The sequence below is a fragment of the Bombus impatiens genome, unplaced genomic scaffold (genome assembly GCF_000188095.3).
Source record: "Bombus impatiens unplaced genomic scaffold, BIMP_2.2 scf_1674, whole genome shotgun sequence".
Lineage (NCBI taxonomy): Eukaryota > Metazoa > Arthropoda > Insecta > Hymenoptera > Apidae > Bombus > Bombus impatiens.
The window spans coordinates 67,491-85,076 of NT_178093.1; the positions used below are offsets into that span (position 1 = coordinate 67,491).

Below are 17,586 nucleotides of genomic sequence, written 5' to 3' on the forward strand. Positions count from 1 at the left end.
CGGATCGGATTGGATCGAATCGAATTGGTTCGGATTGAGTCGGGTCGGGTGGAATCGAGTCAACAATTTTGCTCGGAATTGGGTTGGGCTCTCTAAAGTATCTAGTAATTCGAGATTGTTAGAATTCCTGTAAATTTCGGGTTTTTCAAGAATTATAAAATTACATAATCTAAGATATGAAGCAAAAATAATAATGAAATATGTGATAGATATATTTAGAATAATATTTCATAATAAAATATTCCTGCTCCATGTTCAAGCCAATACTATCTTATAATTAGCGAGAATTCCGAGATTCTTGGGAGTCCCGGCAATGTCTAATTATCTAATATTTCTGAGAACACGACTCGTCCCAAGCATCGGCTTCCTGACATTTTTGGGATCTCAAACATTTCTAGATATTATATTCGCTTCAGTATCACTTTTCGCTCATGTTCTAACCTTTATAATTTTATAATTCACGGGATCCCGAGTCGCTCCTGAGATAAATTATCGACTTGACCTAACATTTTCGGGTTCTCTCAGGCACATCCGTGCTATGCACGAATTGGATAAATTAGAAAAATTCCAAAAAGCCGTATGTCACTTTTCTTATCGATAGAAATATTGATTGAAATGCATGAATAATAATGTACATACAAGGTATCGTTGATAAGGTAGTCGATCAAGTAAATATTGATTCTACAAAAATAAATCGGGGATATAGAATAAAATCTTTTTGTCCGAGCCTTTCATTTCAAGAAAAATGTGTTTGAAAATTTGTCAACTGTATTTGAACTGGACTAATCCCGGATTGGACAGAAGCGAATAATCGACAGGAAGTTGTTATTCTATATGTGGAATTAAGTAAGAATTGTATAATAAATTTTTCTCACAACACGTTCTGTTCTCGAGAAGAAGATTTATCATATTTATCTGACGATTTATCATACGCCTGCACTAGAGCAATTCTTAATATGCTCAAACTCTATTTTCTTGAGAATGAAACTTTAAACAAAGAAATTTTATTCAGGATATATTTTTACTTATTTTCACACGTTGAATAACTTCTCACCAATTGTATCTATACTCGAACCTAATAAAGTTTATTTTATAATTAGTCACATCCGAAACTACTTGACAAGCAATCAAACTCTATTTCCCCGAAAATGAAGCTCCGGACAAAAAACTATTATCCTGCATTATCGACTTATTTTTGCACGTGCAACCATCCTCTAATCGACTGACAACGTTTTTGCGGAATACTCTGGATATACAGACATACTATTAGATTGCCCAAAAGTTTCGTTCGCTTTATAAGCAAATAATATTTTTGGCTTTATATTATTCTATTGAATGTTATATATGATTCATTTTGTTCTACTTCTATTATTTTATTGAATTATTGCTTGAATTATCGCACGTCAGCTCGTAAATGAAATTATCGCCTATATCGATGATAAATTATCGTACATCGTATATATAGTTATGTATACGTATATCCGTATACATAATTGTACAACTTTCGACAGAACTCGGTAGCATGTAATCATAGTGAAACTCGTACAAACATGTTTTGTATACATCCGAGATATTAGATTAGATTGTCTCAAAAGTTTCTTTCCATTTTGTAGTAATAGACAAAGTGGATCATACACAATCCAATAAAATAATATAAAACAAAAAATATTATTGCATCTATTATTTCCTTATAAAACGAAAGAAACTTTTAGCGCAACCTAATATTACACACTACATTGCGACGTAATAATAGAATCCTAACCTCCACCGATTCTACGAAATATTTTAAGCGACCAACAGTTACCTTCTGTAGTTACTTGCCACATGGATAAACATTTGTATGAAATATTTCCTACAAATTACTGTGCTTTTGCAAGACTCAACGCGTTTTATAACTTTATTAGACAATTTATATATATGTGTGTAAATTCTATAGAATTCAAACTACCCGCCAACCGACATTTTTACTTTTGCTTTATTTTACCGGCAGTCATTTGCTGAATAGAATAGATCACGAGAGAAGGATGGTAATTTAAGACTTAGAAAATCGATTCCCGATTTTTCAGATAAAATTTGTGGTAGATTTGTTATCAACTATTATTGTATTTAATTTAATTATTCCCAAAATAAACTCGATTTTCCAGAATCGATTGTCTGATCTAACCTAAGGATTTTCGTTATTACATATATATAATATTTTAGGTAGACAAGGGACGATTAGAGGGACTTCTACGGTAATTCTGTTGTAACTTTTGTTATCGATAGAAATCAACTTGATGATAAAAGGTAAATGGTAATAGCAGATCCAATGATTTAAGCAAACAAAGTATGTATAAAGCAAACTGTGGATAACACATGAAGCATACAAAATAACAATAATTATATTTTAATATAATTATTAAAATAACGTAATAAAATTCAATATAATAAAAATTAGTATAATAAAAGTATTATATTAATAATTATTATTACGAAACTTATACGTGTATGAAATTGTTAAAGAGCAAGTATAATTTAATTTAAAAGAGATGTACAACTGTGGGGATATTATCAATTCTATACCTTCCGAATTCCAATCATAATGTTCTTGGCCATAATTAATCAAGTTATCAATATTTTCAACTTCGTCTTCCACTAACTGAAATTCTACTGGAGCGCTTTCATTTCGTATTCTGTTATACCTGAAATATATTATTTGTTTAAAAAACAAACTACATTACTAGGATATACTATTATAGTAACTATTAAATATCATTTAAGTATCATTTAATAAATTTTGGAAAATACCAATTATCGTAAATTTGTTAACGGTAAACATGTATATACAGGGTGTTCCGTTGAAGTGAAACATCTTCCGTTGAAACGTGTCACGAGAGATAAGAGAAGTTAGAAAGAAAATATTCTTATAGAAATTATTTTGTGACGATAAAAGTATTAATTTAAAAAGATATTTTGTGGTTGACGTAGTTGCTGTTTTTAAGTGGCACCATATCTTTTCGTTAATATTACACTGGCTTTTGAGACAAATTCAACAACCTGCTATTCGGTGGTATTTCGTGTAATGAGTGATAAATTGGAGTCACGACAGTCAGTAAATGTCGGTTAGCTGAGTCTGACACCTTCACGTGCCATACAGTTGCTCCTCGCATGGTAAAGATGCTAACGCTGGAGTGAACGTTAAAAATGAAAGATTATTCTGCTAGATGGATAATTGATCAATGATCGATTTTAATTTTCATTATCTACCATTTAACTTTTAGCGCAACGTTGGAAGATGCCGGAAGACACTTTTTACAAACATCAGAAACTGCGGTAAAATTACAAATGTTACTGAATTAAATAATTCAAACTTATCAATGCATTGAATCTCTAATTACTGGAATCACAAGAGTAATTTAAATACAATGTAACTGAGTTACAATTTGAATCTCTGAAAAACTGAGGCGAATTTTTATATTTATGAATTATACCATATTCATCATTAATAGTAATTTTTTTCTGTTTGAAACCTTTAAAAAAAACTGTGATCTTTTCCTCCTCTCATTGTTTCTCAATTTGGATATCATTCAGTGTATTTCGTAATTTTATTTCAACTGCATTGCATTACGTAATTATATTTCAATTGCATCGTATTTTCTAATTATATTTTAATGAGATTGTACTTTGTAATCGTATTTCAATTGCATTGCATTTTGTAATTATATTTCGATTACGATCACGAATTACATTGCAATTTAATTAACCGAGAGATCTAAATTACGAAATGCAATGTGATTGGGTACGACGTAATTAAATTTGTAATTGTAATTTATGTAATGTTTAATTCAATTATTAATAATACACAAACGTATTCTAAATAATGGTGGCCACATTGAAGAATAAGGTATATAAAAGAATTATTAACAAATTTTTCTTACTTGTAACAATATTTGTTTCACATACGATTTTTGTAAGAACATATTTTTTATAACTTTGATTTCTCGTCAGATATTCCAGCGTACTCACTTAAACAGAACACTTTGTACACTGTATCATCGTTATAATTACGATTTTTAATTATTTAGTCATTTGCAAATCAAACGATTTTTTACTTAGGCCGATAACATGATATAAACCTATTACTACTGAAAATAAAAATGTATAATATGCTATTTAAAAAAATTAATTGAACAAGAAGTATTCCATACGCTCATCGCCAAGAAAAGAACTTATTACTGGAATTCTACGATTACCACAATTCTCGGTAACTTTCATAAACAATATTTTCCCTGAATTCTAGAAATATCGGTGATGCTCTGAGTGGACGCAGTTGCTATTGCCATATGTTATGGAATTCCCACATCTTTAAGCCTATTTCAGTGTTCATAACGTTTGCCCCTAACTTCGTGACTCTTTCCTGTATTTTATCGCGTAATTCATCGATTTACGATCATTTTTCATACAAAAACTTTTTCATTTTGATATTCAATATCTTGGCTTATTACAATTGCCCACACAATTCTAATTTTTTTAATCACCTTAATATTACGTATTTCAACTGCTTTTACACGGTAATAAATGTTTAATACGAAGCTGAATAAGAATTTGAGTAGCAAAGTGGTTGAGTATACTTGAAAGCGATGTAGGTTAATTTTTTATGTGGGGCAGCCATCTATGGTACGCTCGTTGAGGTCCCGAACTGGAGACGACGCGTCACGAGTTCGAATCCTCGCCCTGGTGGATATATCTGCAAAGAATGGAGACAACACCCCAGGGCCGTCGCGATCACTCGCAGTTGATTACGGTAATCTGATTCACTGTGGAGCTTTTAGCCGGTAAGAATCCGGCACTACCTTCTGCTACCACCCTGTGTCCCCCGCCCCGCGTCACAGGGTGTAACGAGAAGGTGTCTATGAAGATTTCCTCCACGTAAAAAAAAAACTTTTTTGTAGTATGAAAGGAGTGCCTTTCGGCGGCACTTACCGGATTTTTTTTTACGAGGCTATCCGCTCCTTCTGCGAGCAAGTTATGCTCGTAAAGGAGCGAGCAGAGAGGGAGAGAGAGAAAAACTCTCACCCTTGTAGGGTAACGCGGCGGAGGGTTAATTGAACTCGAGCTGCGAATAACAGGGAGGCACTAGGAGCAATGGCTTTCCCTAGTGTCAGATTAATCAACTAGAAAACTTATAGGATCGGCTCAGTAAATAGTCTTACGAAAGAACAATGGATTGACTTCAATCGCGCCATCTGGTGCTACGAGCGTGAAAAACTGTTGTAAACAGACGATGTAAAGGTTCGTGATCATTGTCGTTTTATGTTTTACATTTTACATTTACATTTGACATGATGTCCTACACGTCATTCGTGTAATCGCTTGTGTGATAATGAGTAGTAATTCGTGCAATAAATCGTGTAATCCAACAGCTGGAATATTAACACTAAGCTTAGCAGGCCTGCTGAAATAACGGGTTTCAAAGTTTATTTAAAAATTGTATATTCGTTATTATTTCGTTTGATCGTTTAACTTTATGTAAATTCTTGTATTCTTAATAATTCTTATATAATAATTCTTATATTATTTTCTAGGTTTACAGACATTCCGATTACGTCGAATGTGGTATGATAAAATATATTCTAATATGATAAAATATACCACGTATGTAGCAAACTTCGAGGCTAGAAAGTTTCGAAGGAAATGAATTTCGGTATATATCTGTCTTGTTAAACGGAAGATAGCCAGCAAAAATGGTAAAAGAAAAATATAAAAGGGCTAATTTTTCTCGTGAACTTCGAAATGCGTCAAAATGTCGCGTCACGTAAACCTGGTGTTAACAAAAATGGAGAAATTGATTAGTCGGATGATATAAGAATTTACATAAAGTTAGATGATCAAAAGAAATAACAATAAATGTATGATTTTTAATTCAATTTTGATTCCGGGGCTGGTAAGGTCAGAAAATAATAATATATATAATAATGATAATAATAAGGTTAAGAAATTCTCGAAACGATGTACGATTACTAATGTATGCTATTTGCAGGTGCAAATTGTATAAATTCCATAAGGCATTTATAAAAAGAAGAAAAAGAGAAATTGTAATTTAGATTATGGAACTCCGATCGTCATACCCGTTGTATTCCACAATTTGTCCATTTATAACGTATGTTTCGTCATTAAGAAGCTCGCCAACACGTTCGAGGGTAAAATAACTGTTAGCGCTCGCTAAAGAGACGCACATTTCTTTCGTGAAACACTTTACAGTCACGCGTGGTAGGAGAAAAGAATGGGTGAAGTTTCGTTTCATCGACTGTCTCAAATTCCTATCGTATTTGGAAAAGAGTAAATTGCGTATCGTACAAAACATCGCGGTCAAATATCTTCCAGAAAGCGACTTCGAACTTCTCAGCAAGAAAGCTGTCTTTCCATACGATTACCTAACATCTTACGATAAACTGTGCGATACACGTCTGCCCACGCACGAATCGTTTTACAATCGATTATGCGACAGTCACGTATCGAAGACAAATTATCTCCAACGCGGTCAACGTTTGATCACGTTTTCACATCGTGGAATTGTATTTGGGAACATATAGCGACTTGTATCTAAAATTAGACGTATTATATTATAATATAATACATATTACAAATATGAGTTATATATGATGTGTATTGTATTATAATATGTATTATATCCTATTATATTATAATATAATATATTATTATATATTAATAAAATATGATATATAATGTATATTATGTTATATTATATTATATTATTGTATATTATATATTATATACTGCATTATATGTCATAACATATAATATAATAATAACAATAATATTAAATATTAAATATTATAATAATACAATAATATATATGATATATAATTATACAGGGTATTTCCTGCTTCTCCGGTAAAATCGTAGGAGCATGATTTACAAGTAAATATAAGAAAAGAATAATATAAACATAACAAATATAAATGTATTTATATATATATAAACTATATATATAATATATATTAATACTAAACGTAATATATGTAAACAAAGAAGATATATATTTACATGTATTCTAACAATAATACGGACATAATTTCAAGCAGAGAACCAGCGGACGGTATTAATCTACATTGTCTATGGTCTTGCCTGGCAATTTCAAAATTAGATTGTGAAAAAATGTTGGAAAATGTAACATTTGATTTCAATAAAATTCAAAGAATTCAAGCCGAACTATAAGATCACGATAAAAATTTAACAATTGACTGGTTAGCTGTTGCGAGCATTTTGAAAACTTTGAAGAGTGCGTACCTAAAATTTAACGCAAAGAGCAAGCCATGACGAGTATATTCATCAAAGACAGAGCATGTGTGACTGTAATAATATGAAATTAAACTGTAACGAAACGACTGTTTTATTTTTTAATTTTATTACTAACAGTGCTCATCATAGCACAAAATGTTGTACCATTTCTTCATGACGAGTATACTCGTAAAAAACAGCTACCTGGTTAGGAACTGATGTTATAATAGTGTTTATTGCGCAGCAAAATGAAAGTTCTTCTTTATTTGATCCCATTCAGTTGTGCAAATTTAATGATAAATTATATCTCCTTCTAAATGCTTAGTTACACGAGGAACGAGACCTGCTTACAATCCGTGAAAGTAACCGATAATATTCCGAATAACCAGGCAATAAGTAAATGTGATTGCAACAGCAAGCATAAGACACCAACGGAATGCGATTCTTCTGATGATTACATAAAGATGAAGAATATTGATGTTACGGCAACAATGAACAAGAAATTAATTCAAATATTTGGTAGTTTCTACATATGTATTACTGGAAAGATTATGTTGTGATCGTTCCAATTGCTTCCTCTTTTCAATTCCAAAATTCTTTGCAATTTGTCTACGTGGACATTAGACAAATTCTTACGTTTAGTATTGAATTGAATATCACGTAGACGATTTCTCCATTGGGAAAATGTCTACAGGCGAATTCTATCTTTCTATCAGATCTACCGGATGATCTCTCTGAAGTATTCTCTGGATGGTTATATAAATTGTTAATCAATGGGATACTATGAGCTTTTATTTTGCTTCTATAATTTACCACCGTTTTGATTTTTTTTTTCGTCAACTGTATCAATATTAACAACTACATTAATATATAATAAAAAATAATATATAACAAACTATAATAATAAAACGATATGAACCACTATAGCAATATTAACAACTACGTTGTTATATAATAAAAAATAATATACAATCAACTATAATAATAAAACAATGTTAACAACTACAGCAATATTAATAAAGATGTCTTTCACTAATATCGTAGAATTGGTATAGGTTCTTTTTTGGAAAAATTTAAGGAAGCACGAATTTATGTATACTTTCACCTTCTTATTTGTAAACAATTTACAATCCGAATCTTAAAATGCTTGTCTGTTCTAATCGATTGAAATTTCATTAATAAATGAAATTGCATAAACATTTCTTTTGAAAGTGATGTAAGTTTATTCCTAAATTCTTCTCATCACTAATGATGAAAAACAAATGATGATGAATGACAACGACGTAATATTACACGTATGGATGGCGATTCAGTGATACGCCCGTAAATTATTATTACATTTCAAGTATTATCGAATTAATAACAGTTTCACATTTGCATCAGGTTGCTGTCGAAGCGTAATCTTAAGATTGAAGAAGATGTAGGGATATTAACACGTTATTAAGAATTTAATGAACCACGTAGGGTGCTCCTCGGCAAGGTTTGTAAATTTTATAAATATTTTCGTAATTTCTTCGATATTTCGTATTTTGTAAAATATTAAAATTAAACTCTGTAAATATTTTTTGATCTGCAACTTTAGGATCTACGAAGAGGACATGAGCAATTTAAGATTTTTAGCTTATTTCACATCCAATAGCGATGGACGTGGCATAAGCCCGATATCTCCGAAGAGTATGCTGTAACCATATTGTGACGATACAAGTCGCTGAGATTATCTGAACTGGAAGAACAACACGACCTCGCAAGAAAATCGAACATCTCGCAGCCATTTGGTTGGCTACCACCCCGTTGTTACAAGAAGAAGACGCATCAAAAACGCGTAGAAGAGTCGTCGTGACATTCGGCGTCGATCAGATAATTAATTTTCTGACAAAAATCAATCAGCGTGTGCCCCGAAGTTATACCGGGTTGTACTGTATTTGTTATAATAATTATTTTCTGCACACAACCGAGTTTATCAGAAATGACCAAATTATGGGAAAATTATTCGTTCGCATAATACAAGACTTTCTTTCCTAGTTGTGCAACGGGTTTGTCAACAATCGCCTCTTCTACATTACAAAAATCTCGTATCTATTGCATACATACGACTAGTTCGCTACGATGTCGCGTTACGTTACGTAACATTTGTCGTGATATCTCATTTCGGGATCTTAATAAACGTCCTAAACGTAGGTGCAATGGACGTTCACCGAGAAAATACATTTTCCGCGTCATCAGTAGCTACCCCTCTCTGTCCTGCAAGAAGGATTAATGAAAAAGAAAAATATGAAAATATGTGCGTGAGAAATGCTGATTTCTAGACCAGCCTGTATATGAATTTCAATTTATACAAGAACAAGATAAATATCAGCGTGACAAAACGATAAAGCAACAGTGTTTCATGAAAACCTAGTCGTCAAACATAAACAAAGGGATTCAGACGAGGCGAAATCTCGAACATTAGGAGACAAGAAATATGTAGAAAGCTAAGATAAGGTAAGGTAATGGATAACGAAACACAGGGCATATAAAGTGTAAAGAAAGTATTGAAATATAAAACTATTTTAAGATAGTGCAGGCCTACTTTCTAAATGTGAAATTATCTATTAGATTGTCTCAAAAGTTTCTTTCGTTTTATGAGGAAATGATAGATGCACAACATTTTTTGTTTTATATTATTTTATAGAATTATGTATGATGTATTTTGTTTTATTACTGCAAAATACACAATTCAATAAAACAACATAAAACACAAAATATCGTGCATCTATTATTTCCTTATAAAACGAAAGAAACTTTTGGAACAACCTAATATATGAAAATTGATCAGATTTGCACGAAGATACAAAAATTGTAGATAAAGAACGAAAAAGAAAATACGAGGAAATGCATTGAAAAATATATACGACAAACATGACCACATCAACACTAATACATATTAATGGTGTTTGAACAATTAGTTATACGAAGTACCTGCTATTAGCGAGCTCAAAATTTTGGATAGAATTAGTCTGTAAAATAAATATAGAAATATTTAATTCACAAATAATTTGGTAAATTCAATAGGTTTCAACCAGGAAGGTTTCAAGCTATTACAGGATACCAAGAGAATACCAGAGAAATTACATTTAGAATTTGAATCTGGTAGTTTCTGCACTTGCATATATGACTATATATATTTATATAATATTTATACTATATGTATACATATATAATAATATAAAATAATAATATAATAAAAATGAATAATATAATATAAATATAATAATATAATAATAATAATATAGTAGAATAACATAAAATATACTTTATATTATTATATATATATATTTATTATTTTATTATTGCATGTATTAACCAACTACACGTGTGTTTTCAGTACACGTTCAGAATCAAAGATTTTATAATAAGCTATTTTATTGAAAGATATCCGTCTATTGTAAATGATAAATGATAAATAAATAAATGAAAGTATAAATCTTATATATATTTACTTTTATATTGTCGCGATGCTGCCTTTTGTTTCTTTGTTTTTTTGTTCTATTACATTTCAAGACTTGTGCACGACTGTTACAGGATGTTGTTTCGTCATAATAATATTTAACAGGACTTTATCGATTAGGGCAAATTCTATCGCTAATAATAGTTATTGATTTCAATCTATGATTTGATTGTAAATAAGAAGGTTGATAAATATAATTTTCTATCGAATGAAAAGTTTCTTCGAAACACGCTCTGTTACAATTTATTATGGTTGTCATGGTTGTTAGTAATTTGTACTAACGAAAACTGTACTATTTGTAGTGATGAAACAGAAACTTCGAAGCCGAGAACTTAATCGAAACCAAAAACCAAAACGATATTTTCTTCTTCGATAACTACTGTGTGCAATGGAAATGCAATTTTTCTCACCGATAACTGTTACGATCTACCGAAATAAATTTCCCTCGTCGATAATGGTAATCGAGAATGAAAAATACTTTTCGGTCATTTACAATCATTACTCGCAACCAAAAACATTTCAGTCGAAATGGCTGTTTTGATTTTGGCCGTCACAGTTGTGGCCCCTAATTGTAAATTCTCTCACTGTCACTGATCTAATAGTATTATGCAAATACCAAAATGATTTTCAAATGTCTCTTCAAAAAAAGGGGACATTTTACTTTTCTGTGACGTATAAATTATGAATGAACTGTATAGAAGAAAAAGAGAAAGAAAATATACGCCTCAAATTGAGATATCTTCCTTCTTTTCTATATCTATATATCTATAAAAATAAAAGCATGACTTACCAATTCACTATCAGATTGAGATTGTAAGTGCTGATGAAGAAGAATTGTGATTTATTATAAAAATCTATGGCTTCTTGAGGAAGATCGGGAATCTTCGCAATTATCATATAACGAATCTCTTTCAAGGCAGTTTTTAAAGCAAAGTCGAAATTCGTTTCCAGCAGTTGATCCTCTCTAACGTTTAAAAGAGTTTTCGTTAAGTGAGTTTCCCAAATTTCTGGCAATTTCTCCGCCCAGGCGTTAAATATTTCTTTTTCCTTTTCGTCAATAATAGCCTTGAAGAGATAAATATAATCAACAGATGATAAATATACTGTACCTTCGTTATTTATTGTATATTCTGATCAATTACAAATTATTGTAAATCAATGAAAAGGAGATCTTAGAGAAACACATAAGGAAATATTCTATCCATGACAAAATCAAGTAAGAAGAAACAGTATTGTAAGAAGAGATTGATCAAGTTCAATGCAAGCTTTAAACGTACTTAAATATATATTAACATTTATTATTATTTTATCGCATATTACCTCAAGTTCTTCGTATTTGTCTTTGAGTACGTTTTCCATTTTGTCATTAATTAAAGGATGGTCAATTAATTTCATGCACTCAATTGGGAGAAGAGTTCTCTTACGAAGTCTCATTAAAAAACACAGGGATGCACTCACTACAGGCAAATACGAATTCAGTGTCGAAAGCTCGTTGTCTTTTCCGGAATTAAAATTCTTGTCGAATAACACCTACAAGACAAAATGTTTGTTATAATTGGCAACTCGTAATATTTCTTATAAGATATTAACCCATTTACATGACGCAATTGTTTATTTCTTATAAAGAATTGCCACTCTGTTGCAAATGAATTCTAATTTATAACTGATTTAACTTTATACCATTCTGCCCACGTGCCTAGTTCTTATCACTGCCCATTAACTATAGTTAATGGTTTACTAACTTAAACGAATACTTACGGACTTGTAATTACCCTAATTGTTTCTTTATAATGTCACTGGAGAATCGTGCAAGGTATATAATTATATTTTTATTTCGTTTATCTGTTATCTTTTTGCTTGGATGAGTATGTGGATGAAAAATCGTTATCGAGTCGCGTTAAGTGCAGTTTCCATCGTCTGAAGTCTTCTTAAATAATTTTAAGAAGAAACTTGAATGGAATGTAGAAAAGTGAGTCTGGTAATGGTAAAATTAACTAAATTTTAACATTCTTTTTTTCAAGAAAACGGATCAATTGCAAAGGTTCCTTGAAGATTTTTGGTCCTCATTGTGCGTAGGATGCGGTGCAATAAAAAAGAATTTAGCCTTGAACTTCAAGTTCAAAGTCAATTTTATGACAATCTTCTTTTTCAAATTTTCACCGATCCAGAGACACTTACACAAATGTTTAAGACAGTAATAACAAAAATGATAACTTTCACATGTATAGTATTGTTATATTCCATTTGTAATATTTTCTTCCTAATTTTCTCTGCATACAATTTTATGTAATTCTATAAGGCAATATAATCGCATGGCAGACTGAGAAATATGGTAATAAATGTTATTTCATTGATATCTTTCTTAAAACGAGATTTCGCTTTTATTGTTATCGTTACATTCTCTCTCTCTCTCTCTCTCTCTCTCTCTCTCTCTCTCTCTCTCTCTCTCACTTAATATATTTTTTAAAATCGTCAAAATATTTTCTAACATGTATTATTTTATATTACACCATATTAGCATATTAACACCAATCTCGCCAGACCCGGTCAAATGAACGGTTTCAAAATTTAATTTAAAATTGCACATTCATTGTTGTTTCTTCTGTTCATCTAACTTTATGTAAATTCTTATATTATCCGATTAATAAATTTCTTAATTTCTGTTATGGTGAAATTATGAGCCTTACATCACCATATAACAATATACCCATATGAGAAATTATTGAAATTATTATCAAGAACGTTTAAGCTTTACCTTATAAAAAACTACAGTTCATTTCTATACAAAATACGAATAATTTCAAGCCATTTTTGTTAAAGCCAGAGTATTATTGTTACTAATTACAAGTAAAAATTAATTTCTTAATATAATAATATATAATTCAGCCCTACCTTAAGGTCACTGAAGTGTTGATCTACTCTTTGAATTATTTCTTCATAATTGTGCCATAATTGGGCCATTATTATAGGTCTGTTGGCAATTACGCCCATTATCCAAACGAACTTAAAGAACGACTCTAAGTTGTAACATTCAGCAAATGCTTGGTCGAAAATGCTTGCCAATCGTCGATCAAACTGCTCTATCTTTTATTTCAGGAAGAATTTTCATTGATTAGTAAACATGTAAAGTAACAGGTAAATATGTACTAATCTACGTAATTATAAATGTAATATACAAAATATGAAAAAATATATCAAAATATTGAAACAAATGATACGTATATTTAATAAGAACATCAAAATCTGTGATAGAATTTATTATATTGTTATATGTCTTATTTAAAAAAATTGAAACTTCATTGAATAGATAAATTTAAGAAATTCTTTATTGCTTATTGTACTATATGGAATAGTATAACATGCGACTGTATCAAATAATGATTGTAATAGACAATTGTAATTTCAAAATTATAATTGACACAACTGATAATACTTCTAACTGGACACTCTATTTATTAGTATTATTAAATATTACTGGTAAAATATTCATAAACGGCATATTTCTTGATAAAATTAAAACTTGTTTGTTCAATAAAATTATGTGCCTACATGGATTTTAAGTTATTAAACTTAACTAGAGAACATTCAGAAGCTAGCGAAGAGTTTAGTGAATAAATTGCTTACCGAGGCGAAAAATTCATTTAAATCTGCAGTGAATTGTTTTTCTTCTGGCATTAAAACTTCATAAGACACGTCTCCAAATTGTTGGTACAATTTAATAAACTCTTCGTAAATATTATTAATCATGGAAAGTAGTGACTTCGCTTTTAAGCCGAACATTTCTATTCTTTCTAGTTTCAAATAATCTTGTACTGTATCAAATAATGACTGTAATAAAAAATTATAATTATAAAATTATAATCGATACATGCGACAGATTAATATGAGATATATATTATAAACACAAACTAGGATATCATCAAAAGTGGAACGTAACTGAGAGATTAAGAAAAAAATAAAGTAAAATTTTTTTCTAATTAAATTTCTCAATTGCGCATAAAATTTTATATGCAAAAACATTCACGAATCCTCCTCATAATGTCCTATCTTCCTCCTCACAATATTATCTAACACTCTAGAACACATACTTATAATCAGAATCAAGGAGATTTTCAACAGTAAACAATTAATGCCAGGTCACCAGTTAAAATCTAGAGAAAAACATTCCACAAGAGCACAGGCTAATTAACAAAATTGTAACAGCTCTGGAAAGCCGTAAATACTGCACATGCCTATTTTTAGACATAACACAAGCGTTCAACAAAGTCTGGTACGAAGGTTTGCTGAAAACCAGAAACAACATTTGTCAGATGCAATTGGTCAACTATTAAAACCCAAATAACAGAACATTCTACGTAAAAGAATAAGAGATTTGAACTCAGATACGCAAGTAATAAGCGCTGAAGTACCACAAGGAAGTGTGTTGGATCCAGTATTTTACACTTTATACACAGCAGACATTTCACCAACACGAAAAACTGTAGCCTGTATATCCACTGATGATACCGGAATAGTAGCAATGCATGAAAATCCATAGTAAGCAGTTAACATCTCACCAAGCCATGTAGATGCACTGAAGCAATAGTTGGTAGAGCAGAGAACAAAGGTCAATTATAATAAACATAGTCGTATTACCCTCCAGAATGAAGATACTGCAAAAATCACACTTCACAACAATGAAATGCCAAAACCAAAGGTGGTCAAATACCTGAGACTCCATTCGGACTCAAAATTAATTTGGAAACAGCACGTACACAAAAGAATACAGCAAGTAAGAATTAAAAGAAAAAACACTTACTGTTTAACCAATCGTCGCTCGAAACTTAGTATAGAAAACAGATTACTAATCTATAAAGTCATAATAAGACCAGTATGGTCATACGGCGTCCAATTATGGGGTACAGTGGCTAAAAGCCATATTGCTAAAATGGAAGCCATGCAATCAATCGTACTTTGTAGAATAATAGACTGTAATATACAATACTGTAATGTACAATAATAGTGAAGAACTACGCAGAGATCTTCAAGTTCCCACTGTAAAGAAAGAAATTCAGCGGGTGTTCAATAAATACAAAACAGCAACAATGAGTCACTGAAACGCACTAGTCAATACACTGTACACTGTCAGGACCGTTAGAAGACTGAAAAAGAAATCACAGTACCAAGTGACACGAGGTCAATTATAAATACATTCTTGTAATAGTGCTAGCCCAATAGAGTTAGCACCCACAAGCTACCCTTAATAGCTGAAGGAACCTGCCGAATGTTCTACAGGGCAAAACTCTACCAAGGATTATTTAAAAAAGGAGGAAACATGCCACGTAGAGCAGGTTACAACAACGCATTTAATTGCGATTGAGAACAATCTATTTACATTACTGAAGTATTATAATAAACGAATGTTGAATATTAGTATGAATAAAAATAATTATGTACACATTATTCAAAGTTTGTGAATACAAATTATTCGCTTTTACAAGGATGTTGCGATGAAATTAATTAACAGATCAGACGACATACGTTAAGTATTGACACACAGAGTTAGTGATAAATAGATAAGCTAATATTATACGTTACATTGTAATATTATAAGATACACACAAGTTAGGATTTGGGTGTTGTTAATATTATTATCTAATGGAAAATGTTCAAATAATAATTGGACGAATGATTTCGAGGTGGATACATTTTAATATTGCTAGTTTTTAATTCGGTTCAATTCTCAGCAAGAATTTTTCTTAACGATCAACGATATTGCTGGGAAAAAGGTGATACAGTCTCACAAGCAGTTAGATTTGAAGGATCGCTGCTGTAGTATGGCGGCGCAAGCTTGGCTAGGCGCCAAATATGTGACACTAAGAAGAGGATGGAAAAAGTTAATGAACTTCGTTAAAGACACCATACAGAAAGAAGCGGAAGATAATACGGCACATGTAGAAGGAACTCTTCCTGCATTGAATACAATACCAGGATCCGGTGATTGTGACAACATCGACGTGATGGAATGGTTGCAATGTGATAAGTATTCTTCGATTGGCCGTGACACTAATGTTATGTGTGCTTCGAATAATGGATCGAGACACGAATATAATGGCAATGATGATGTTCCTTAATGTTTTGAAGTATTTGAGGCCTTAGAAACCACAGCTAAGACGGACACACACGAGGAACGTAAATTTGCAGAATTAGATCTGCTAAAAAAATTGTACAATTTTTTTAGGGCTCATAAATCTCCAATCGAATCATATTTAATTCTATTATTTGTATCGGTATTATTGATATTTATGTTCTTTATTTAAATATGTAAAACAATGATGAATTTTCAGAGATTCATTATCTGCTTTGTTGCTATTACAGTTTATGTTCTTTTTTCAAATACATGGAACAAAAATGAACATCTTTTTGAAGACGAATTATCAGGAAAGTAATTGTATTATCCGAACACCCTTATGCTCCAATTAATTCGGATAACTGAGGTTCTCCTGTCCTATTGGAAATATTACTTTCATGTATATGTCTGAAGCTATATGTATTTGTGAAATTACCCAAGACATTGACCTTAACATGTCTTAACATCATTGAAATTAGTAAGACGTGTTCTGTTCCATGTATTGTACAATACAAAAATGTTTACATTTTGGTAAAACTGTTACTTAAAGGAACCACCTCCAGTGACCTTCACAGCTACTATCAAGGTTCCGAGTGACCTTCAGAAGATTTCAGCCGTAGCTCTTTATTTGTTAAAAAATTATTAACAAAATAAACAATGGCAATATATGTAGTATCGTGGATGAAAGGCCTAAGAGATATCGGGTGAA

The 17,586-nt window shown here is 31.2% G+C and overlaps 1 protein-coding gene and 1 long non-coding RNA gene across 7 annotated transcripts in view; one reads left to right on the forward strand and one right to left on the reverse strand.

The window, feature by feature from the left end:
- The window catches only part of LOC100743327 (dynein beta chain, ciliary-like), a 54,020-nt gene extending 38,693 nt beyond the window's left edge, over nt 1-15,327 (reverse strand). For 3 of the 6 annotated variants that reach the window (XR_004462814.1, XM_033324202.1, XM_033324205.1), the window contains exons 1-6: nt 15,103-15,327; nt 14,393-14,596; nt 13,661-13,852; nt 12,089-12,298; nt 11,559-11,833; nt 2,563-2,681 (exon numbers count right to left, since the gene is read on the reverse strand). Coding sequence is in view for 5 of the 6 variants with exons in the window: in XM_033324202.1 (XP_033180093.1) it covers nt 2,563-2,681; nt 11,559-11,833; nt 12,089-12,298; nt 13,661-13,852; nt 14,393-14,596; nt 15,103-15,303 (1,201 nt within the window). In the remaining variant the exon portion in view is untranslated. Of the gene's footprint in view, nt 1-2,562; nt 2,682-3,036; nt 3,504-11,558; nt 11,834-12,088; nt 12,299-12,448; nt 12,985-13,660; nt 13,853-14,392; nt 14,597-14,856 lie in introns of those variants that run through there. The other 3 variants (XM_033324203.1, XM_033324204.1, XM_024371759.2) reach the window with 3 other exon arrangements.
- On the forward strand, nt 3,847-6,177 carry LOC117152430. Its single transcript, XR_004462815.1, has 3 exons — nt 3,847-5,469; nt 5,565-5,928; nt 6,020-6,177. It is a non-coding gene; the product is annotated as an uncharacterized LOC117152430 (long non-coding RNA).
- Nucleotides 15,328-17,586: the final 2,259 nt, after the last annotated feature.